Source organism: Chiloscyllium plagiosum, unplaced genomic scaffold, assembly GCF_037043375.1.
Source record: "Chiloscyllium plagiosum isolate Xiang-an unplaced genomic scaffold, Cpla_swu_hap1 HiC_scaffold_7, whole genome shotgun sequence".
NCBI lineage: Eukaryota > Metazoa > Chordata > Chondrichthyes > Orectolobiformes > Hemiscylliidae > Chiloscyllium > Chiloscyllium plagiosum.
This window is the reverse complement of record NW_028270145.1, coordinates 36,304,893-36,329,917: the sequence shown is the minus strand read 5'-3', so window position 1 is coordinate 36,329,917 and position 25,025 is coordinate 36,304,893. Positions and strand designations below refer to the sequence as shown.

Below are 25,025 nucleotides of genomic sequence, written 5' to 3'. Positions count from 1 at the left end.
AAAGAAGTGATTAAAGAGGTTGCGATCAATGAAAGGACGATTGTCCCAGTAAATGAATAACACCAGGTGAGAGTCTCAGCCCAAGAACCGATCAGCTCGACTCCCTAAGCAGCTGCAAAGACAATAGCTAAAGTTATTTTGTAGTAAACAGTTGTTTCTTTGAAATTACTTGCAATATTAAGAAATAGGTTCTAGTTAAAGGTTCTTCAGATAATCACAGAAGTAATCTTCAACATAAAGGATAAATACACTCATCATTGATTTGGTGTCTCTTACGACTGGGTATACGGTATAAGAGGGAAGGACATAGCGGCCATTGTATATGATTACTGTATCACAATGTATAAAAAAATGCTGTACTCATTGTAAAAACCAATGTCCCATTGATCTCTCTTCCAGTCTGAGCCAAATATTAAGAGAAAAATTGCTTTCTCACATTGAGGCCAGATTCAGGGAAGATCCTTTGGCCCTTTCCCTGGATAAACCTGTTTATGCTTGAATAAAAGTCTACCACTTGCCTAAATCCTGCCTGCCTCCTGAGTCTTCATCCCTGGTCAGGGGTTGTGGTCCTACAAGGAGGAATTTCTTCTCTAGAAGATTAAGTGTCTTTGGTACTCCTTACCACAGAGAGCTGAGGGCATTGCCCTTGTATTTATGGAAGGCTGAGGTAGACGGATTCTTGATTAATCAAGGGAATCAAGGTTTTAGGGTAAAAGGCAAAGTGGATGCGAGGAATGTTGGACCAGTTATGATGCAATTAACTGTCAAAGCAGGCTCAAGGGGCCTACTTCTGTTCCTTTTGCATGGTCTATACCACCATTTCTTTACTGTCCCTACTCAAAATCCTGGACATTCCTTCCCAATAGCACTGAGTGTATCTATGCATATGGTCTGTAACAATTTAAGAAGGTAGCGCACCAACACGTTCTCAATGGCAATTAGAGAAGAGTAACAAATTCTTGCCTCACCAGCTTCAACCACAACCATAAGAAAATTAGAAAATCTGCCTAAAAAGGTGTTTTATCTCCATCCGGACTGCTGTATATAGTTATGGCCACCATGCTTTGGGAATAATAGAATAATAGTTTGAAGATTAATGAGAATTGTTCCAGGAATGAGGAACTTCAGTTCTGTTGACAGGTTGGAAATATTCTTTTTAAAGAAAAAATTGAAGATTCTTAAATATCTCTATCAAATCCATAGTGGGGTAGAATAATTGGGAAGAAACCATTCTTACTGGTGTAAGGATAGAAAACCACAAGACACAGATTTAAGGCTCGCATAATGTTAATATGAGGAAAGCTTATGCAGAAAATAGTTAGTACAGAGGAACCTCAACTATCCAAATTTCAGATTATCTGAAGATGATTTCAAGGTCCCGCAAAACATTATATCAAACACGCAAGTATATTTGATTTAGTTGTACTGAAGAACATGTGAAAACGCTGGCAAAAGCAAAGAAACACAGGCAGCTCAAGCATCAGCGGCTGGATTTTTTTTAGGTAAGGGTTGTTACACCGACATTTGCAAAAATGAGTGTTTTACAGTACTCCCGTCACTTTAACCATGCCATTTATAGAAACAAATGTCCAAGAACGTTAATGCATGCGCGAGGCGATGTTCCTGTCTTTCTATCGTGAGACTGAGCTTCCTGAAACTGACAAACGCTTTTGCGATTGTAGAAGCTGTTTGGGAGCTCATTTAATGCTGTCTTCACCACTCTTTGCCAAATGCTAACTACTGCAGTTTTAAAAAGTTTTCTTGTGTTATCATTGCTTTATTTTGTTCATCACATGAAATTTGTGTCCTGTTGCACTCAAGACATTAAAATTATAGATTTAAACAAATTCTCTGGTAGAGCACAGCGTTAGATCAGCACAACTTCCCTTGTTTAAGGTAAAATCCATTATCCGAATAAAATAGTGCCCGCCCATCTCATTCAGATAATCAAGGTTCCTCTGTATCTGGAATACACTGCCACATAGTGTGGTGGAGGCAGGTTTAATTGAGGCATTCAAAAGGGAGTGGGTTACTATCTCAAAAGGATGAATGGTCAGTTATGAAAAGGTGGTTGAGTGGCATTAAATGAATTGCTCTTCCAAATAGCATGCAAAAAAATGAAAGGTTAAATGGCATTTTTTTGTATTGTAACCATTCTAAAAAGTACACAAATCTGTATGGGAATATGCATGTTCAAAGAATGGCCGAAGCTGACCCATGTTCAAAGTTAGTAGCACCATGTTCCTGTGGTTTCTTCTTCTTTCAATGTCATTTGTTTGCATTCTAACAGAATAGATGCCTTACAATATATTACCATGCAAGTATGATGAAGCCAGAAGTCAGACTTTCAATACATGCAACATTTCTACACTGTGACTCCAACGATCAAGCACATTGCAGCACTTGCAAGATACTTTTTCGCTATAATATAGCAGTACACAGTTTGATCCCAAAGAGATTTATATTGAGCTTGAGGAAGCACCTGATGAATCACTGAGCATGAATGAGAAGAAATAAGTGGAAGGAAAAGAAAGAATCCAATAAGAGACAGTGATACTTTTTTGAAGTCTCAAACCTGTTCAGAGCCTGAATAAACCCTTCTTTAATTAGAGTCCACTGAATTAAGTCTAAAGGATTTGGTTACAAAATAGGCTTTATAAAATGATAATTTTCATATACAGAGCAATTTTAAGACCATCAGAAGCATCCCACAAGATCTAGCAATAACTCAAAGGTTCACTGCCTCATCTATATGGTTCGTGAAGTTCATTGGCCTCGAAAAATTTGATGACAGTATTGATGTTTTTGTCATAATCCGTAAGATTCCAATACATTGGGACTACTTTACTCCAACGTTCATACTCCTAATGGAGGCGCCTTGGACTTAGCAGTTGATGCTGGGCAGGTGTCAAGATGGAGGAGAATCAGATAGAAAGTGATGACAAAGGAATCACCAACCACACCATTACATTCAGTTCTATTTCATGCAGGTAGAGACATTGCAACAAGAGACATGAAGCTTTCAAGTCAATGCCATTTTCAATCCAATTAATCATTTTCTCAATGTCATGCAATGTGCAGAACTATCAAATTACAGGGGTAGAAATGGTGGGAATTACATAGGGGTCCTCTTATGATCCAGTACAACTAAATATTATGCAATTTCAGTCCAAGCAGGTCCCTCAAAATAAGTGGTCCTCACCACTTGGCAGTGAAAAGAACCCATAACCACATGCTCTCTGTTCCTTCCCTACATACTTTTGCTTGTTACTACAAAAACTTATAATGATGATTATTCATGACATGCATTAAGCAGATGGTCCAATTCTGTGATGCCATGTGAAAGTTTGGGATGAGGGAGCTGCCCCTATTCTCTCACGTGGCTTTTGCATGACATTGCACATCAATAGCCTCTTGCATTTTGGAACACATGGCAATACTCGAGAAACACTATTCATAACCAAATAAAAAAGGGTGAGGATCCGTCAATAACTGAATGCATTGTAGTGATTAAGACATGCTAATCTACAGACCTCAGACAGAAATGCGTTTGATATAATTCATTTTATTCCTTACTCTAGATCTATCATTGATGGCATATACACTGAATTGACAGATTTTTAAAAAAAGAGCAAATTTAGTAGTTCATGAGGCAGACGACCATGGATGTAGGTTTGCTCGCTGAGCTGGAAGGTTCATTTTCAGATGCTTTGTCACCATACTAGGTAACATCTTCAGTGAGCCTCCAGTTGAAGCAGATAACCACATTTACAATGTCCTTGAATGTTCAGTTAACTGGACATCTCTTCTACAAGAATCTGTTGTAATCACAGTCCAGGCTGCCATCCTATTTCACCAGCTACAAAATCCAGACCACTGACAGGTTATCCAGAGATATTTTCTCACCAGCACCTTCAGAGAGGTTAATACATGCCTCCGGAGCAGGTGTAACTTGAACCTGGGCCTCCTGGCTCAGACACCTACCAATGCACAAGAACCCGTGAGTATCCTGACCCTTGGCCCCTCAGAAACCTCCCGCTCCATTAAGCATCTCTGAAACATCAAAACTGAGAACTATGCAGAAGAAAACAATGATCCTGGAGATGATGGCTTAATATCTATTAAGCCAGTTTGTTCACCCTTCCTAAACCCAACCAATATATTTATTTAATCAGAAATCATGATAAGATGATCGGATGGGGGGGCGGGGTTGAGAGACACAAAGAACACATGCTTCACATCAACACAGCATTATTAAATCCAAACTGCGTACATCACCGCATAAAGATCTAGGGGATCCAAATACTCGACAGAAAATCACAACAGTTCCTGTTAAAATTGAAAACCGTTCTGCACGGTTGTTCAGTGGTTGGCACTGCTGCCTGACAGCGCCAGAAACCTGGGTTCAAGTCCAGCCTTGGGTGAGTGTGTGGAGTTTGCACACTCTTCCCGTGTCTGCATGGGCTCCCTCCTACAATGCAAAAGATGTGCAGGTTAGGTGAACTGGCCATGCTAAATCGCCCAGTGCTCAGGGATAAGTATAGAGTAGGTTTGGGTGGGATACGCTTCGGAGGTTCAGCGTGGACTTGTTAGGCCGAAAGGCCTGATCAACAATTTTCGAGAAGCTTGTACCAAAAATAGTCCCTGTTAAACTCCCGGGGCAAAACTTCTAGTTTTCGCTTGCCTTTTTCTTTCATCTAGAAAGACTGCTCTCAACTCACCGTCCAACGGCTATTTCTCCAAACACCACTTTGCCGTCACGACCACTCGACCGTTAACCGCCAAACACCCCACCACGCGCCAGCCGCTTGGAGACAAGCAACACCTGCAACTTTCACACCCCATTGGCTCAGCGACAAGGCGAGCCGTACGTCCATTGGCCCAGAGTGCCGTCACTCCAAATACGTCGCCTGATGTTCCCGCCATCTCTACGCAGAGTGAGCCACATATTTCCCTTCCCCTCCCCGAGGGACGAGGCTCGAGACAGTAGTGAGTCGTGCGCATGAGTAATGAAGGCTCGGACAGGATCGGCACCAAGGGTGGATGCACATCGTATGGTTAGATGTATAACATTAGAGGGCAATGGCCCGGAACACAATAAACAAATAGTAAAAAACATAACGGTAACATGCTAAACTCAAATCCATTTGCAAAACATACAGAGCATAATGGCATATGTACAGCATGTTGAAGGAAATGGACATGTGCATAACTTAAAGAGGTAAGAGTGTGTGTGGACCATGAAGAAGGAAGTTGGAAAAGAAACAACTGAGAAATAATCTGAAGTACAACGCACAGAAATGGGCTGCTGTAAAACATACAAAGAGAAGATATCAGTGTGGTATATCTAGATGAACAAAAAGTGAAAAAAAAATCAGAGGGAAAAGAGAACATGGACAGTACGTTGGAGGAAACTGGAAGATTGGAAAAGGTGGTAAAGAAACCGTTTTATGATGAAGATGCTAACAGACTGGATTGATTTAACCTGGATTTTGAATTCATTAAAGTGAGTCACAGAGTGACAGTAACAAAATAAGGAATGACAGTATGATCCATATCCAAGCCTGCCATTCCATGGATCCAGTTAAGCAGGAATAAAGCATAAACCTTCCTCTCCAGTAATGCTTCACTCAAGTATCAACTTGAGTTAACAGAGTGAATCTGGTAGACAAAAGAGATGTAACCCAATAAATTTGAACCCAGGTTTGAAAGATGGCTGGACAACATTGTTAAAGGTAAATGATCTGTAGAGAAACCAAAGTGTACTAAAATTATATCAATGATACAATTAGCAACATCAATCTATCAGTGAAAAATGGTATAATCGCTAAATCTCTCTAAAGCATTTTATTAGCTTAAGAATGTAGTGTCACCTTAAATACATTGGTGTCTTTTTGTAACCACTGATTAGCACATCAGATTAGCAGATCTCCCAATAGTTTCAATCCCCAAACAGAACACTCTAAACACATCCTCTTAAAGCTGAGACTGCAACAGGGGTTCAAGAAAAGAAAAAGAGACCAGTTTGCTGCCTGAGCTGGACTCTGTCCTGGAGAACAAAAAAAGGCTCATGTACAACATGTGAAAAATAATTAAAAGCTATAGTATGTACAGTTTTCTTTATATAATTCCCTGGACTGGCTTCCGGATTTCCTGATTTAACATCTTATTGTTGCAGTTTTCCATTACGAAGAAACAATTTTCACTTGTTGAAGCACTTCCCGTTGATTAATGTGTACAAAATAATTTAGTTCCTGGAGCATAAATACATTCTAATAATGTTCTGAGGCAGGAAGTGCTTGCATTTTTTAAAAACACAGCAGAAAACCTTTACAAAATGCTGCTGGCCCTTCAAGCGTGAGGAGAGAGAGAGAGAATTCCAAACTCTTTTGGAAAAGAACAGAAATCCATCACTTTATATCTGAAAGATCAACCTCACTACCCTCCATAACCCTCCTATCGTTTGCTGGTGATTTTCAGCCAAACCCCACAACTTCTCCATATCCTGCTTTGAAAATCATTGAGTACTGGATAAATTTAATTACCGCTAATGTCACAGCATCAATGGAAGTTGTCTTCTTTCACACAATATTCCCTTCTTTTCTCTATCACACCAAAAATTCGACTTCGCTCACAACATTACAAATGGCGTCATCAAAAACTGGAATACAGCTGTCTCCTCCTCTCCCCACTAGTTTTGTGCTTATCAAGTTAAAAAGTAAGAACCATTAACCATTTTGTTTTGTTTCACAAGACAAATCCAAGTAATCATGTGGCAGAATTGAAAAAGAAACATAATCAATAAAAGTCAGCATCATTTGAACTCATTGACTCTCAATTAGTGCACTTTTTTATTCATTGATGGGATGTGGGTTATTGCCCAACCCTAATTGCCCACAGGGCAATTAAGAATCAGCCACATATCTTTGGGCGCCTGGTATGGAGGAGGGAGGGCAGGTCTGAAGATCTCCTTGTGGGTCTGCTCCTGGGCCTGGCCAAACTGGCCATAAATAGGTCCAGGCAGCGGGCCGTGGAGGGGGTCGTTAGGGCCGACTGCCTGCCCCTCTTCCGCGGTTACGTTAGAGCCTGGGTGTCTCTGGAGAAGGAGCACGTGGTGGCCACCAACACCCTAGAGTTTTTCAGGGAGAGGTGGGCGCTGCAGGGAGTGGAGTGCATTATTTCTCCCTGCAACTCTATTTGATTTAATCCCTGCCCTCCTCTTCACTGTTTGATCACACAGCATTGCCCACAGTGTGGAAACAGGCCCTTCGGCCCAACAAGTCCACACCTATCCGCCGAAGCGTACCCATCCAGACCCATTCCCCTACATTTACCCCTGCACCTAACACTACGGGCAATTTTGCATGGCCGATTCACCTAACCTGCACATTTTTGGATTGTGGGAGGAAACCGGAGCACCCGGAGGAAACCCTCGCAGACGCGGGGAGAATGTGCAAACTCCACACATTCAGTTGCCTGAGGCGGGAATTGAACCCGGGTTTCTGGCGCTGTGAGGCAGCAGTACTAACCACTGTGCCACCGTGCCGCCCACAATGTGAAGGGCATCGCTTGTCACTGGCCACTCGGGTGTTTCCTTTCTTCCTGGTGGTGGAAACCGAATAAAGGTTCGTGCACCTTGTGTCTTTCACTGTGTCTCACACCTGCACACACACATGGGTGCTGGGGAAAAAAAAGCACTACCGCAGTTAGGCGGTAGTGTGGGGGACAAAAAACAAAAAAAATCAGCCACATAGCTGTATGTCTAGAGTCACATGTAGGCTGAACCAGGTAAGGATGGCAGATTTCCTTCTCTAAAGGACACTACTGAACCAGATAGTGTTTCCTGACAATTGGCAATGGTTTCATGGTTATCATTAGATTCTTATTTTCAAGTTATTATTGAATTCAAATTCCACTATCTGCTGTGGCAAGATTTGAACCCAGGTCCCCAGAACATTACCTGAATGTCTGGATTAATACTTTAGCAATAATAGCAAAAGGCTATTGCCTACCCCTATATTTTATTTAAAGTGAGCTTTAATACTGTTGTGGTATATTCAGAATTCAGATGGTCGATTTAGCCCAGCAACCCTCTCCATCCTCACTGCCACATTCTGGCATGCATTCCCAAGATCTGATTTGATTAGTCTTTGAGACAGTGCGATTTACTCTACACCTTCTTCCCCTCAACTGTATTTTGTGGTGACCTTGAGACAGAAATAATTGGCAACGTAAAGCTAAAATATTAATATAAAAATAAACACTGTGGGTTTTGAGAATACACTGTGGTTAGCACAACCCCTGAGTGTGTTTGCTCCTCGTTGACCTTTTATCGCTCCTGACTAATAAATATTTAGTGACAACAGCAACAGCGATGAACAAAGGTATTCAATGCAATCCTCATACGTCCATTTTGTCTTGGATTATTTCTTTGGATTCTGGTAAGGCTGGCATTTATTTCCTCTTTCCAGTTGCACTAAGAAGGAAGTGGTATCTGAGAGGATTGCTAAGCCATTTCATGAGATAGAGAAGCATCAAACCACATTGTTGTGGGACTGGAGTTATATATAAACTGCTCAACAAATTTTCTTGTCTAAACTGACTCAATCAGTTGGATTTCTACAACAATCCCACAGTTTCATGATCGCTTGTTCTCGGATCAGGTTTTTATTTCCAGATATTTTAAATGGAATCCAAATTCTCAAACTGCCATGGTGGATAGTGATCTCCTGTTCCTGAATTTCTTCTATTCGTAAATATAACCATCACACAAATCATACACTTGAAACCAAATCCCTTGTTAAAGCAAAGCTATTGTTTGCTAATGGAATCATACATTGTAGAAATGAGATAGTACGTAGACCATTTGGCCTATCGTGCCTGTGCTGGAAGTGTTGAACTGAAAGCCATCTAAAGAAATCAGCATAAGTGGTGAGTCAGAAACATGTGCAATTTTTTTCCCTTCTCAGCAGTGTGTATGTGGTAACAGTGAAGCGTCTCTTTGATAACTTTAAAAAAAAGCAAGTTCCCATACTAGGCAGCCAGACCCAAGGCTTGGAAGTGGGCCCTCTACTGCTGTGATAACAGGGCACTCCGGTTGGCTTTCATCTTCTCCAGCCTTTTTGTTAGATGACTGTTACTCATTTCCAGCTCCTCAATTTTATCCTGTGCCGAGCGGACCTGTGAGGGGGGCAATATTGTCACAGATTCATATGTGAGCAGCTTCTAAGTTGTTCACAGCTCCAAAACTTAAGCTTTTTACCCTAACTTGCATGAATCAAAACTAAAAAAAGTCTAGTATGGCACAAAGACCGATCATAAAATTACCCTATCCACTTCTTCCCAGAACCATAATAGGATTTCCCTTGTCCTTACCTTCTGCCCCATCAGTCTCCACATTCAACATATCAAGCACCAACATTTATGTTACTTCAAGTGTGTTGCTACCAGCAAATATGTCTTTCCTTTCCTCTTCAGTATTCTAAGGAGCTGTTTCCTCATGACACTCTGGTTTTCTCATCAATCACCCCAAAACCTCCCATTCTGAGGCACCTTCGAATGCAGGTGCAGGTGCAACACCTGTTTTTTCACACTTGCTCCTCTCTATTGTCTAGGGTCATAAACTCTTCTTACACGTTACATGTGATTTAACTCTACTTTTTAAAATTTGATGTACCATATTTATTGCTCACAACGGGAGCCTTTGCAATAGGGAAACTGATTGCAGACTGAGAATAGCATTGATGAACATTTCTGTTCAATCTCCAAATGTAATCCTGCATTTACAATCATTTGTAATTTTAGTTCTTTGTTCCACCTTGACCTTGCTCTCCTACACTGTTAATGAAGCTCAAGAAATAGCACCTCATTCTTAATGAAGCACTTGATAGCCTTTCGGACTGAGCATCGAATATAACAATTTCTGATTGTAACCTCCACTTGTTATAGCTATTGGCAGCAATACTTCTACTTCCATTTACACCATTAGTTCTACTCTGATTTCTTTACCTATTCCCCATCACCAATACCTTTGCAGTGCCATTACTTTTATCATTTAATGTCTTCTGCCCATCATGCCTTTCATTTTCTGCTTTCACTCTTCCCATTTGCTTACTTAAAACCTACTATATTTCAAACTTGATTTACAATGGCATTAGCATCAGTGAGTCCTCCACCACAATCAACATCCTGGGGGTTACCATTGAAACCAAACTGGATGGTCACATTTAAAACTATAGTTACAAGAGCAAGTTACAGACTAGGAATTCTACAGGGAATAACTCACTTCATCTCCCCAAACCCTATCTCTACCACCTGCGAAAACATAAGCCAGCAAAACACAAGCCAGGAGTGTAATGGAATACTCCCCAAATCCCACTTGCTTGGCACCCCAGCCACCGCCTTCACCATCTACAAAATGCACTGCAACATCATCATTGTAGCATCACCAAAGCTCCTTCAACAACACCTCCAAGAATGTAGCCTCTTCCATCTAGAAGGACGCAGGCAGCAGCTACTTAGACAAGTCAGCACTATTTATTCTCCTAGTCACACACCATCCTGACTTAAAATGGTATCGCAATTCCTTCACTGTCACTAGTTCAAAATTCTGGTGTGCTCTTCCATTTACACTCAATGGGCTGCAGTAGTTCAAGAGGCACTGTCCACCACCTATTAAAGAGCAGGTACAAATGAGGAGGAAATGCTGGCCTACCCAGCAACACCCACAACTCACAAAAGAACTAAAGGAAACATCTGTCAGTTCAAATTAAAGGTTAAGGATCTGAAGCATTATCTCTATACCTCTCTCCACAGATGCTGCCTGAAGTGCTGTTAACTTTCTGCACTTCTTTTGTTTTAATTTCATAAAGTCACAGTTTGTTGCAGTACAGAACAGATGGTCAACATCTTTTAACATCCCCAGATCTAATTCCACTGTTTTGTTCGCTTCCCATACCTTTCCATATTTATTTTGGATTTTAGCAGATAACCGCATGTTTGAATAGAAATTATGGGCTGTGCTTCTTCACAGTTTGTGGAGACATTTCTGTATTTTCACCTAACTCTGCTAAAGTAAAATTATCCAAAGCTCTTGTTCATTTTCTGTGATTTTTCTTAATGCATAATCTTTCATTTCTATTTCATCCCACATTGGAAACCACCTCTAGCTCTTTACCTTAGAGTAACCTTTAAACACTTTGCAAATCTTTACAAGTCATCTTTTAAGCTTCTCAACTCTGACAAAGGAAAAAGTCCTAATTTTTCAAACGTTTCTCTATCAATCTAAACTCCTTTTTCTTGTTAAATATCCAGTGTATCTATTTCACATTGCCTTTAGAAATATCATACATAAAAGAGTTCTCAAAATTCCCAACAATACCCTAAGGCCTTGTAGGGACTGAACAAGATCTCCTTGCTTTCTGTAAGTATAAAGTAAGTTTGATCTCTTTTGCTGGGAGTACAGCAGGTGTTGGCAGCTGCTGGTTCCTCACTCAAGAATTCATTGAACTCTGGAGAGGGCAGACAGAGGGTCTACCTTGTCTTCGCCCAACACTCATGCACACATGACTTTTCAGGAGGAGGTGTAAATAGCAGTCGGGCTGTTTGCAGACTCCCTAACTTTTCATATCTCATGCTAACTGTACCATCAACTCCATGTCCTTGCATCCTCAAGAGCCAACACAGTACATCCTGCAAGTCTAACCAGAACATTTCTTGTCTGTGTGACAGTGTCATCTGGTGAGGCACTGGAGAATTTGTAATAAGTTACAAAATTCCAGATTTCACTGGGAGTCAACTTAATAAACAAAAAAAATCAACAAATTAGTTGATTTATTTTAAAGTTCAGAATGAACTACAGACAGCAGAAGAACTTTGTAGTCATTTACATTTTGTAATTAAGCTCACTTAAGCCTCAGTCAACCACTTCACCTTACCTCTCTTTGGAGCTTGCGCTTCTCAGCTTTAAGTTCATCTTCCACTTTTTCTGCATTTTCTGCTGCTGTCTTGTAACGTAATACCTGGCTTTCAAGTCGCATAATCTGAAATATTGCCCACCCACCCCCAAGAAATGACAACACATTAAAAATGTTTCCAAAGAAAGGGTGGAAAACTCGAAGTTAAAATAGCACAAAGTGGATATACTCATTGTCACAGAGCACGGAAACAGACTGTTCGGTCCAACGAGTCCATGCTGACCATAATTCCAAATTAAACGAGTCTTACCTGCTTGCCCCTGGCCCATATATCTTCAAACCCTTCCTGTTCATGGACCTATCCAAATGTATTTTGAATGTTGTAATTGTACCCACATCCACCACTTCCTCAGGATGTTCATTCCACACACAAACCACCTTCTGTGTAAAAAAATTTGCCCTCATATCTTTTTTAAACCTCTCACCTTAAAAATTTGCCCCTAGTCTTGAAAACCCCATCCTAGGGAAAAGACAACTACAATTAACTCTATCCGTACCTGTCGTTATTGACAATCACATTGCATAGTGACAACTGTCTCTCAGAGTGCTATGTAACAAGTTACTTGGCAGGGGTTAGGCCACTGTTGCCTGGCCAAACGCAGCAACAGCTGGCATGAGTAATGAGGTAAATTGGTGAGCTAATTCATTTCAGGTGCTGAGAAGTGTGGGCGAATGGCAGCACCCTGCAAGGCTGTTTCCAGAAACAATGCCATAGGATGTTTAAACATCTACCTGAATCATAGGCAAATGTAGTATCTCCTATGTAAAAAAGGAAACTGCTATGTGGCATTTCAACAACACAGTATCATTGGGATTTTACATTTAGGTCCTCAGGTGAGGCCTGAACCACAATCCTATCTTACACAAATTAGGAAATAAGTCATCCTTCCACAATAGTTTCAGAAACCAGGACTCAGCCCATCTCAAAAACAATTGCACACCTTTCAGTTTAAGAGTTAAGATTAAAGCATTGTTGCATCACATAGAAACATTGGATTTAGGAGCAGTACAAGAATATTTGGCCTGCCAAACCTGTTTTTCCATTAAATAGGATCATTGGTGATGTGGTTGCAGTTTTAAATGCATTTTCCTATCTGCCCATATAATCATAGAGATGTACAGCACGGAAACAGACGCTTCGTCCATGCCGATTGCCAGCACTTGGCCCATATCCCTCTGAACCCTTTCTATTCATGTACCCATCCAGTTGCTTTTTAAATTGGAAGGGGACTAATATACTGGCAGGGAAATTAGCGAGAACTGCTTGGGAGGATTTAAACTAGTAAGGTTGGGGGGGGTGGGGGAGTGGGACCCAGGACCCAGGGAGATAGTGAGGAAAGAGATCAATCTGAGACGGGTACAGCTGAAAACAGAAGTGAGTCAAACAGTCAGGGAAGGCTACAAAGTAGGACTAATGAATTAAACTTTATTTATTTCAATGCAAGGGGCCTAACAGGGAAGGCAGATGAACTCAGGGCATGGTTAGGAACATGGGACTGGGATATCATAGCAATTACGGAAACATGGCTCAGGGATGGTCAGGACTGGCAGCTGATTGTTCCAGGATACAAATGCTACAGGAAGGATAGAAAGGGAGACAAAAGAGGAGTGGGAGTGGCATTTTTGATAAGGGATAGCATTACAGCTGTGCTAAGGGAGGATATTCCCGGAAATACATGCAGGGACGTTATTTGGGTGGAACTGAGAAATAAGAAAGGGATGATCACCTTATTGGGATTGTATTATAGACCCCCCAATAGTCAGAGGGAAATTGAGAAGCAAACTTGTAAGGAGATCTCAGCTATCTGTAAGAATAATAGGGTGGTTATGGTAGGGGATTTTAACTTTCCAAACTTTGACTGGGACTGCCATAGTGTTAAAGGTTTAGATGGAGAGGAATTTCTTAAGTGTGTACAAGACAATTTTCTGATTCAGTATGTGGATGTACCTACTAGAGAAGGTGCAAAACTTGACCTACTTTTGGGAAATAAGGCAGGGCAGGTGACCGAGGTGTCAGTGGGGGAGCACTTTGGGGCCAGCGACCATAATTCAATTCATTTTAAAATAGTGATGGAAAAGGATAGACCAGATCTAAAAGTTGAAGCTCTAAATTGGAGAAAGGTCAATTTTGACAGTATTAGGCAAGAACTTTTGAAAGCAGATTGGATGCAGATGTTCGCAGGTAAAGGGATGGCGGGAAAATGGGAAGCCTTCAGAAATGAGATAACAAGAATCCAGAGAAAGTATATTCCTATCAGGGTGAAAGGGAAGGCTGATAGCTATAGGGAATGCTGGATGACTAAAGAAATTGAGGGTTTGGTTAAGAAAAAGAAGGAAGCATATGTCAGGTACAGATAGGATAGATCGAGTGAATCCATAGAAGAGTATAAAGAAAGTAGGAGTAAACTTAAGAGGGAAATCAGGAGGGCAAAACGGTGACATGAGATAGCTTTGGCAAATAGAATTAAGGAGAATCCAAAGGGGTTTTACAAATATATTAAGGACAAAAGGGTAACTAGGGGGAGAATAGGGCCCCTCAAAGATCAGCAAGGCGGCCTTTGTGTGGAGCCACAGAAAATGGGGGAGATACTAAATGAATATTTGGCATCAGTATTTACTGTGGAAAAGGATATGGAAGGTATAGGCTGTAGGGAAATAGATGGTGACATCTTGCAAAATGTCCATATTACAGAGGAGAAAGTGCTGGATGTCTTGAAATGTTTAAAGGTGGATAAATCCCCAGGACCTGATCAGGGTACCGTCGAAGTCTGTGGAAGGCTAGAGAAGTGAATGCTGGGTCTCTTGCTGAGATATTTATCTCATCGGTAGTCACAGGTGAGGTGCCGGAAGACTGGAGGTTGGCAAACGTGGTGCCACTGTTTAAGAAGGATGGTAAGGACAAGCCAGGGAACTATAGACCAGTGAGCCTGACCTCGGTGGTGGGCAAGTTGTTGGAGGGACTCCTGTGGGACAGGATGTACATGTATTTGGAAAGGCAAGGACTGATTTGGGATAGTCAACATGGCTTTGTGCGTGGGAAATCATGTCTCACAAACTTGATTGAGTTTTTTGAAGAAGTAACAAAGAAGATTGATGAGGGCTGAGCAGTAGATGTGATCTATTTGGACTTCAGTAAGGCGTTCGACAAGGTTCCCCATGGGAGACTGATTAGCAAGATTAGATCTCATGAAATACAGGGAGAACTAGCCATTTGGATACAGAACTGGCTCAAAGGTAGAAGACAGAGGGTGGTGGTGGAGGGTTGTTTTTCCAGACTGGAGGCCTGTGACCAGCGGAGTGCCACAAGGATCGGTGCTGGACCCTCTACTTTTTGTCATTTACATAAATGATTTGGATGTGAGCATAAGAGGTACAGTTAGTAAAATTGCAGATGACACCAAAATTGGAGGTATAGTGGACAGCGAAGAGGATTACCTCAGATTACAACAGGATCTGGACCAGATGGGCCAATGGGCTGAGATGTGGCAGATGGAGTTTAATTCAGATAAATGCAAGGTGCTGCATTTTGGGAAAGCAAATCTTAGCAGGACTTATACACTTAATGGTAAGGTCCTAGGGAGTGTTGCTGAACAAAGAGACCTTGGAGTGCAGGTTCATAGCTCCTTGAAAGTGGATTCGCAGGTAGATAGGATAGTGAAGAAGGTGTTTGGTATGCTTTCCTTTATTGGTCAGAGTACTGAGTACAGGAATTGGGAGGTCATGTTGCGGCTGTACAGGACATTGGTTAGGCCATTGTTGGAATATTGCATGCAATTCTGGTCTCCTTCCTATCAGAAAGATGTTGTGAAACTTGAAAGGGTTCAAAAAAGATTTACAAGGATGTTGCCAGGATTGGAGGATCTAAGCTACAGGGAAAGGCTGAACAGGCTGGGGCTGTTTTCCCTGGAGCATCGGAGGCTGAGGGGTGACCTTATAGAGGTTTACAAAATTATGAGGGGCATGGATAGGATAAATAAGCAAAATTTTTTCCTGGGGACGGAGAGTCCAGTACTAGAGGGCAGAGGTTTAGGGTGAGAGGGGAAAGATATTAAAAAAAGAGACCTAATGGGCAACTTTTTCACGCAGAGGGTGGTATGTGTATGGAATGAGCTGCCAGAGGATGTGGTGGAGGCTGGTACAATTGCAACATTTAAGAGGCATTTGGATGGGTATATGAATAGGAAGGGTTTGGAGGGATATGGGCTGGGTGCTGGCAGGTGGGACTAGATTGGGTTGGGATATCTGGTCGACATGGACGGGTTGGACCGAAGGGTCTGTTTCCATGCTGTACATCTCTATGACTCTATGACTCTAAATGTTGTAATTGTACCAGCCTCCTTAGTTCCTTTTCAAATTTTTTCCCCTCTTACCCTAAACCTATGCCCTCTAGTTATGCACTCCCCCAACCAAGGGAAAAGACCTTTTCTAATTATTCTATCCATGCTCCTCATAATTTTATAAACCTCTGTTTGAATCCTTGACAATTAGAAGTCTATCTAACCCAGCCTTATATAATTTCAATGACACGACCTCCGCTATTTTCCAAACACAACTCCAAAATTCAACTAAAAGATCACAAAGCACATTGGCTCAGAAAGGCCAATTCGGAAGGGGATTAAATATGTGGGTAGAGAGAGTCCAAGATGAAAGAGAATGTGCACAAAGGAGGACACTAAATAAGCAGACAGATTTTATGATTCACAGTAAATTTGGGCTGTAAAAAAGCATGAAATAGATGGTAGGTTTGTCAATAGAGAGGTGTGTGCAACAGTAAATGAGTAGAGAGAGATCTTACTTAGCAAAATTTACATTTGCTTTGGAAGGAGTAGGACAAACAGCTGAGTAGCTTTTTCTCCATTCTGTACTTTCTAAAGCACTCTGTTGTATTATTAAATACTTACATTTTGTTCCAGCGCAGTTATTTCCTGTTCAGTTTTAGTGAGTTTAAACTTGTATTCACTGATTTGTCTGTTAGCATCTCCTTTAAAGAAAAACACATAAGAGTTACAATAATCCAAGGCTGGAGTCAACCTTTAGGTGGCAGAGTCCTGAAGGGACTAAAAACAAAGTGCTGGAGAAACTGAGCAAATCGGCAGCAACTGTGGAGAGAGGAAAAGTTAATGTTTTGAGTCCAGAAATAAGTTCAAAATTTATTTCAGATCACCAGCATCCAAAGTATTTTTATTTTATTTTAAAGGAGGCAGAAACTTTCTAGTCCTCATCCTCATCAATCTTCCTGCTGCAGAAGCAGCTGTCCATCAAAGAGCTGATAGAAAGTGACCATTGCACAGTCCTTGTCAAGACTGCCACCTTCACATTGAGCCACCTCCAACATGTGCAGAGGCATTACAATTACGTTAAATGGAACAGGTTGAGAACAGATCAAGGAATTCAAAATTGGGCATATGAGGTTTGTGGGTCAGCAGCGATACCAGATTTACCTTCAGCCACAATCTTCACAGGCTGATAAATCTTTTCCATTAACATTACCAAAAAGACAGGGAATATACTCTGGTTCAGTCAAAAGGGCAGGAGGATATGCTAGGAGAAGTACCAGGCATACCGAAAAATGAGGTGTCAAGCTGGCAAAGCCACAACACAAAATAATTTGCTTGCCAGATTTTGGTAGCAGCTTGAGACAGTCTTGCCATATCTAGCTATGAATACTACTGGACAATCAACATCCCCCAGCTGAAGCATAAAGATAGATGGTTGGGTACGTTAGATGTCAATCATCCCTGTCCTAGGACATTGTTGCAGAGGGAGGCAATAGTCTTGTGGTATCATTGCTAAACTATTAATTCAAAAACTCATGATTCACGGCAAGGGTTTAAAACCTGGTATGGCAAATGGAGGAATTTAAACTCAATAAGTATCTGGAATTAAAAATCTAATTATAATCATGAACCCATCTGATTTACTAATGTTCTCCAGGGAAGGATATCTGACATTCCTCACCTGTTTTGGCCTACATATGACTCCAGAATGACAGCAGTGTAAGTTGACTCTCAACTGCCCTCTGAAATGGCCACTCAGGTGTAACGATCACTGCAAGGTCTCAGCAAATTACTTAAACTAGATGGACTACTGGCATTGACTTGGCACTGGAAATGACAGCAGCCAAAATTGGGAAAAGCTGTCTCACAGACTAGTCAAGCAACATTGTCATACTCATAAAATCTGAGACTGGTACAGTTGAGAACAGAAGCGAGTCAAACAGGGCAGGCAGGGACAAGGTAGGACTAATAAATTAAACTACATTTATTTCAATGCAAGGGGCCTAACTGGGAAGGCAGATGAACACAGGGCATGGTTAGGAACATGGGACTGGGATATCATAGCAATTACGGAAACATGGCTCAGGGATGGGCAGGACTGGCAGCTTCATGTTCCAGGATACAAATGCTACAGAAAGGATAGAAAGGGAGGCAAGAGGGGAGGGAGAGTGGCATTTTTGATAGGGGATAGTATTACAGCTGTGCTGAGGGAGGATATTCCCAGAAATACATCCAGGCAAGTTATTTGGGTGGAACTGAGAAATAAGAAAGGGATGATAACCTTATTGGGATTGTATTATAGACCCCCCAATAGTCAGAGGGAAATTGAGAAGCAAACTTGTAAGGAGATCTCAGCTATCTGTAAGAATAATAGGGTGGTTATGGTAGGGGACTTTAACTTTCCAAACTTTGACTGGGACTGCCATAGTGTTAAAGGTTTAGATGGAGAGGAATTTCTTAAGTGTGTACAAGACAATTTTCTGATTCAGTATGTGGATGTACCTACTAGAGAAGGTGCAAAACTTGACCTACTTTTGGGAAATAAGGCAGGGCAGGTGACCGAGGTGTCAGTGGGGGAGCACTTTGGGGCCAGCGACCATAATTCAATTCGTTTTAAAATAGTGATGGAAAAGGATAGACCAGATCTAAAAGTTGAAGCTCTAAATTGGAGAAAGGTCAGTTTTGACAGTATTAGGCAAGAACTTTCAAAAGCTGATTGGGGGCAGATGTTTGCAGGTAAAGGGACGGCTGGAAAATGGAAAGCCTTCAGAAATGAGAATCCAGAGAAAGTGTATTCCTGTCAGGGTGAAAGGAAAGGCTGGTAGGTAGAGGGAATGGATGACTAAAGAAATTGCGGGTTTGGTTAAGAAAAAGAAGGAAGCATATGTAAGGTATAGACAGGATAGATCGAGTGAATCCTTAGAAGAGTATAAAGGAAGTAAGTGTATACTTAAGAGGGAAATCAGGAGGGCAAAAAGGGGACATGAGATAGCTTTGGCAAATAGAATTAAGGAGAATCCAAAGGGGTTTTACAAATATATTAAGGACAAAAGGGTAACTAGGGAGAGAATAAGGCCCCACAAAGATCAGCAAGGCGGCCTTTGTGTGGAGCCACAGAAAATGGAGGAGATACTAAATGAGTATTTTGCATCAGTATTTACTGTGGAAAAGGAAATGGAAGATATAGACTGTAGGGAAATAGATGGTGACATCTTGCAAAATGTCCATATCACAGAGGAGAAAGTGCTGGATGTCTTGAAATGGTTAAAGGTGGATAAATCCCCAGGACCTGATCAGGTGTACCCTTGAACTCTGTGGGAAGCTAGAGAAGTGATTGCTGGGCCTCTTGCTGAGATATTTGTATCATCGATAGTTACAGGTGAGGTGCCGGAAGACTGGAGGCTGGCTGACATGGTGTCACTGTTTAAGAAGGATGGTAAGGACAAGCCAGGGAACTATAGACCAGTGAGCCTGACCTCGGTGGTGGGCAAGTTGTTGGAGGAACTCCTGTGGGACAGGATGTACATGTATTTGGAAAGGCAAGGACTGATTCGGGATAGTCAACATGGCTTTGTGCGTGGGAAATCATGTCTCACAAGCTTGATTGAGTTTTTTGAAGAAGTAACAAAGAAGATTGATGAGGGCAGAGCAGTAGATGTGATCTATATGGACTTCAATAAGGCATTCGACAAGGTTCCCCATGGGAGACTGATTAGCAAGGTTAGATCTCATGGAATTACAGGGAGAACTAGCCATTTGGATACAGAACTGGCTCAAAGGTAGAAGACAGAGGGTGGTGGTGGAGGGTTGTTTTTCAGACTGGAGGCCTGTGACCAGTGGAGTGCCACAAGGATCGGTGCTGGACCCTCTACTTTTTGTCATTTACATAAATGATTTGGATGTGAGCATAAGAGGTACAGTTAGTAAGTTTGCAGATGACACCAAAATTGGAGGTGTAGTGGACAGCAAAGAGGACTACCTCAGATCACAACAGGATCTGGACCAGATGGACCAATAGGCTGAGATGTGGCAGATGGAGTTTAAATCGGATAAATGCGAGGTGCTGCATTTTGGGAAAGCAAATCTTAGCAGGACTTATACACTTAATGGTAAGGTCCTAAGGAGTGTTGCTGAACAAAGAGACCTTCTAGTACAGGTTCATAGCTCCTTGAAAGTGGAGTCGCAGGTATATAGGATAGTGAAGAAGGCGTTTGTTATGCTTTCCTTTATTGGTCATAATATTGAGTACAGGAGTTGGGAGGTCATGTTGCGGCTGTACAGGACATTGGTTAGGCCACTGTTGGAATATTGCGTGCATTTCTGGTCTCCTTCCTATCAGAAAGATGTTGTGAAACTTGAAAGGGTTGAGAAAAGATTTACAAGCATGTTGCCAGGGTTGGAGGATTTGAGCTAATAGGAGAGGCTGAACAGGCTGTGGCTGTTTTCCCTGGAGCGTCGGAGTCTGAGGGGTAACCTTATAGAGGTTTACAAAATGATGAGGACATGGGTAGGGTAAATAAGCAGTCCTTTCCCTGGGGTGGGGGAGTCCAGAACGAGAGGGCATGGGTTTAGGGTGAGAGGCGAAAGATATAAAAGAGACCTTTTCACACAGAGGGTGGTACATATTTGGGATGAGCTGCCGGAGGAAGTGGTGGAGGCTGGTACAATTGCAACATTTAAGAGGCATTTCGATGGGTGTATGAATAGGAAGGATCTGGAGGGATATGGGCCAGGTGCTGGCAGATGGGACTAGATTGGGTTGGGATATCTTGTCGGCATGGACGGGTGGAACCGAAGGGTCTGTTTCCATGCTGTACATCTCTATGACACTATAATTTACAGACAATATCCCAGACATCACCACCATCATCCTTGGATATGTCCTGCCCATCAGCAAGACAGACCCAGCAGAGATGAAGGCACAGTGCTATACAACTGGGATAGAGTTACCTTGGGAGTTAATATTGACTCCAGATCCCACTCTATCAGTTTAAATAAGGGCAAGAAAACTTCCTGCTGATTACCATGTACCTTCCTCCCTCAACCAATGAATGAGTACATTGAACAATTATCCATGTTGAACAACACTTGGAATAAACACTAAACGTGGCAAGGGTGCAAAATGCCCTCTGGCTGAGCAATTTCACTATTCATCACCAAGAGTGGCTCATGCTGATCATGTCCTAAATATTATAGCTGTTAGACCGTATCTTTAGCAGATGGTGAGGGAACTAACAAGAGGGAAAAACATACTTGACCTCATCCTTACCAATTTTCTGACTGCAGATGCATCTGCTCATGACAGCATCAGTAAGAGTGAAGTTCTATGGAAATGAGGTTCTGCCTTCAAAATGAGAATATCCTCCATTGTATTATGTGCCATTATCACCACACTAAATGGGACAGACTTTGAACAGACCTAGCAACTCAAGACTAGGCATCCAGGAAATGTTATTGGCTATGAACAGCAGCAGAATCCTAGTCCAGCACAATCTTCAGCATTATGGCCTGGCAAATGCCCCCACTCAGTCATTACCATCAAGCAAGGTCATCAACCCTGGTTCAATGGGGAGTGCAGGAGAGCTGCTCAAAGCAGCAACAGTCTTACCTAAAATGAGGTGTCACCAGATAGGAATGTTTGTGTGCCAAGTGATAGAGAGATCCTACCACAAAGAGCAGACCTAAGCTCTGTAGTCTTATCACATTCACTCATGAATAATGATGAATGACAGTGGAAAATTAAACAACTCACTGGAGGAGGTGGCTTCACAAATATCCCCATCCTCACTGATGGGAGAGCCCAGCACATCTGTGCAGAAGATAAGATTGATTCATTTCCAATAACTTTCAGCCAGAAATGCCAAGTGGATGATCTATCTTGGCCTTCTCCTAAGGTGTTCAGCATCACAAATGCTTGTTTTCAGTCATAGAGATGTATCAAAAAATGATTGGAGGCACTGAACACCACAAAAACAACATTCTGGTGATACTATTGAAGACCTGTGCTCCAGAATTTGCCGCACTTGTAGCCAAGTTGTCCCAGTATAGCTACAACACAGAAATCAACGCAACAATATGGAAAATTGCCCAGCTATGTCCTATGCACAAAAAGCAGGAGAAACTCAGCTTAGCAATTTAATTTGTCAGTAAACTGACGGAAGATGTCATCAACAGTGCTATCAAGCAGCACCTGCTAAGCAACAAACAGCTCACTGGTGCCCAGTTTGTAATAGAGTCATAGAGATGTACAGCACGGAAACAGACCCTTCAGACCAACTCATCCATGCTGACCAGATATCCTAAATTAATCTAGTCCCATCTGCCAGTATTTGACCCATATCCCTCTAACCCTTTCCTATTCATCTACCCATCCAGATACCTTTTAAATGTTGTAATTGTACTAGCCTCCACCACTTCCTCTGGTAGTTCATTCCATACATGCACCACCCTTTGCATGAAAACATTGCCCTTAGGTCTCTTTTAAATCTTCCCCCTCTCACCATAAACCTATGCCTTCTAGTTCTGGACTCCCCCACCCCACCCTTGTCTATTTACCCCATCCATGCCCCTCAAAATTTTATAAACCTCTATAACATCATCCCTCAGCCTCCAATGCACCAGGAAAGACAGCCCCACCCTATTCAGCCTCTCCCTACAGCTTAAACACTCTAACCCTGGCAACATACTTTAAATCTTCTCTGAACCCTTTTAAGTTTCACAACATTCTTCCTATAAGAGGAAGACCAGAATTGCACACAATATTCCAAAAGTGTTTGTGTTCTGCTAGGGTCTTTCAACTCCTGACCTTGGTTCAAACATGGACAAAAATACTGAATTTCAGAGGCGAGGTAAGACTGACACCCATTGACATCAAAGCCACATTTGATTGAGTGTGGCATCAAGGAGCCCTAGCATGCCTGGGATCAGTGAGAAGCAGGAGATAAACTATCTGAAGATGGTTGTGGTTATTGATGGTCAGTCATCTCAGGATAGTATTGTGGACCAACCCATCTTCAGCTGCTTCATCAATGACTTTCCCTTCATCCAAGATCAGAATGTGTATATGTATGTATTCAGCACCATTCTTGGCTCCTCAGATACTGAAATAGTCCATGTTCAAATGCAACAAAGACCTGAACAATATCCAGGCTTGGGCTGACAAGTGGAAAGTAATATACATGCCAAACAAATGTCAGGCAATGACGATAACCAATGAGATATGATCTAACCACTGCCCCTTGACTTCAATAGTGTTACCATCACTGAATCCCATACCATCTACATCTTCTGGCTTACCATTGACCAGAAACTCACTGAGCTCACCATATGAATACAGTGGCTACAAGACCAGATCAGAGGCTAGGCATGCCACAGCAAATAACTCACTCCCCAAACCTGTTAACCATCTACAAGACACATGTCAGGAGTGTGATAGAGTACTCCTCACTTTTCTGGATGGATGGAGCTTCAACAACACCTAAGCTTGACTCCATTAAGGACAAAGCAGCCCACTTAATTTGCACCACTTCTACAAGCAACCACTTTTTCCACCGCCAACAGTCAATACCAGCAGTATATATCATCTATAAGATGAACTGTAAAAATGCAGAAAGGCTTCTTAGATAGCACTTTCCAAGCCCATGACCATTACCATCAACCAGGACAGCAGATATATAGGAACACTATCATTTGCAAGTTCCCCTCCAAGCCACTCACCAACCTAAGTTGGAAACATAACACTATTCCTTCAATGTCACTGGGTCAGAATCTTGAATTCCCTTCCTAACAGCATTGTAGGTCTGTCTATAGCACATGGACTGCAACAGTTTGAGAATGCACGGTGGCTCAGTGGTTAGCACTGCTGCCTCACAGCACCAGGGTCCCAGGTTTGATTCCAGCCTCAGGTGACTGTGTGGAGTTTGCATATTCTCCCTGTGTCTGCATGGGTTTCCTCTGGATGCTCCAGTTTCCTCCCACAGTCCAAAGATGTGCAGGTCAGGTGGATTGGCCATGCTCAATTGCCCATAGTGGTAGGTGCATTAGTCAGAGTTAAGTGGGTCTGGGTGGGTTATTCTTCGGAGGGTCGGTGTGGACTGGTTGGGCCGAAGGGCCTGTTTCCACACTGTAGGGAATCTAATCTAATTAAAATGTAATTCACCACCACCTTCTGGAGGTCAATAGGGATGAGCAGTAAATGCTGGAAAGCTAGCAAAGCTCAGGTCCCATGAGAGCATTTTTAAATTCCTTAGGCCCGTCCATCATCTTCAGTTCCATCAATGACCTTCAGCTCATAATAAGATCAAATATGGGCATATTTGCTGCTGATTATACAATGTTCAGTTCTGATTATCACTACTGAGACATCCAGATGCACCAACATCTGGATGACATCCATGCTTGGGCTGTTAAATGGCAAGTAACCTGTATCACAGAAGGCCCAGGCAATGATCATCTCTCACAACTATGTTATTGTTGCTATCACTGGATTCCCCACATCCTAAGAGTTAACTTGACTGGAAACTGAACTGCACCAGCCATTTAGAGCAGATTAGAGGCTAGGATTCATTGGTGAGTAAGTCACGTTTTGACTCTCCATTGCCTGGCCATTATTTATGCAGAATAAATCAGGATTGTGATGGCCTGGGTGAGCGCAGCTCCAAAAATAGTCAAGAAGCTTGACATCAGCCAGAGCACAACAGCCCACTTGGCATCTCATCCACCAGCTTCAACAGTCAATCCGTCCATCGCCAATGTATAGTGGCAGCTATAAAAT

General features: G+C 42.0%; 1 protein-coding gene across 3 annotated transcripts in view; it reads right to left on the bottom strand.

Moving 5' to 3' along the window:
• Window positions 1–3,549: 3,549 nt before the first annotated feature.
• Window positions 3,550–25,025, bottom strand: part of LOC122551917 (leucine-rich repeat flightless-interacting protein 2-like) — a 138,935-nt gene continuing 117,459 nt past the window's right edge. For all 3 annotated transcript variants that reach the window (XM_087988923.1, XM_087988924.1, XM_087988925.1), the window contains 3 exons: window positions 16,877–16,956; window positions 11,937–12,041; window positions 3,550–9,180 (listed from right to left, as the gene is read on the bottom strand). In XM_087988923.1, the coding sequence (XP_087845049.1) occupies window positions 9,070–9,180; window positions 11,937–12,041; window positions 16,877–16,956 (296 nt within the window). In that variant the 3' untranslated portion in view covers window positions 3,550–9,069. The remainder of the gene's footprint in view (window positions 9,181–11,936; window positions 12,042–16,876; window positions 16,957–25,025) is intronic.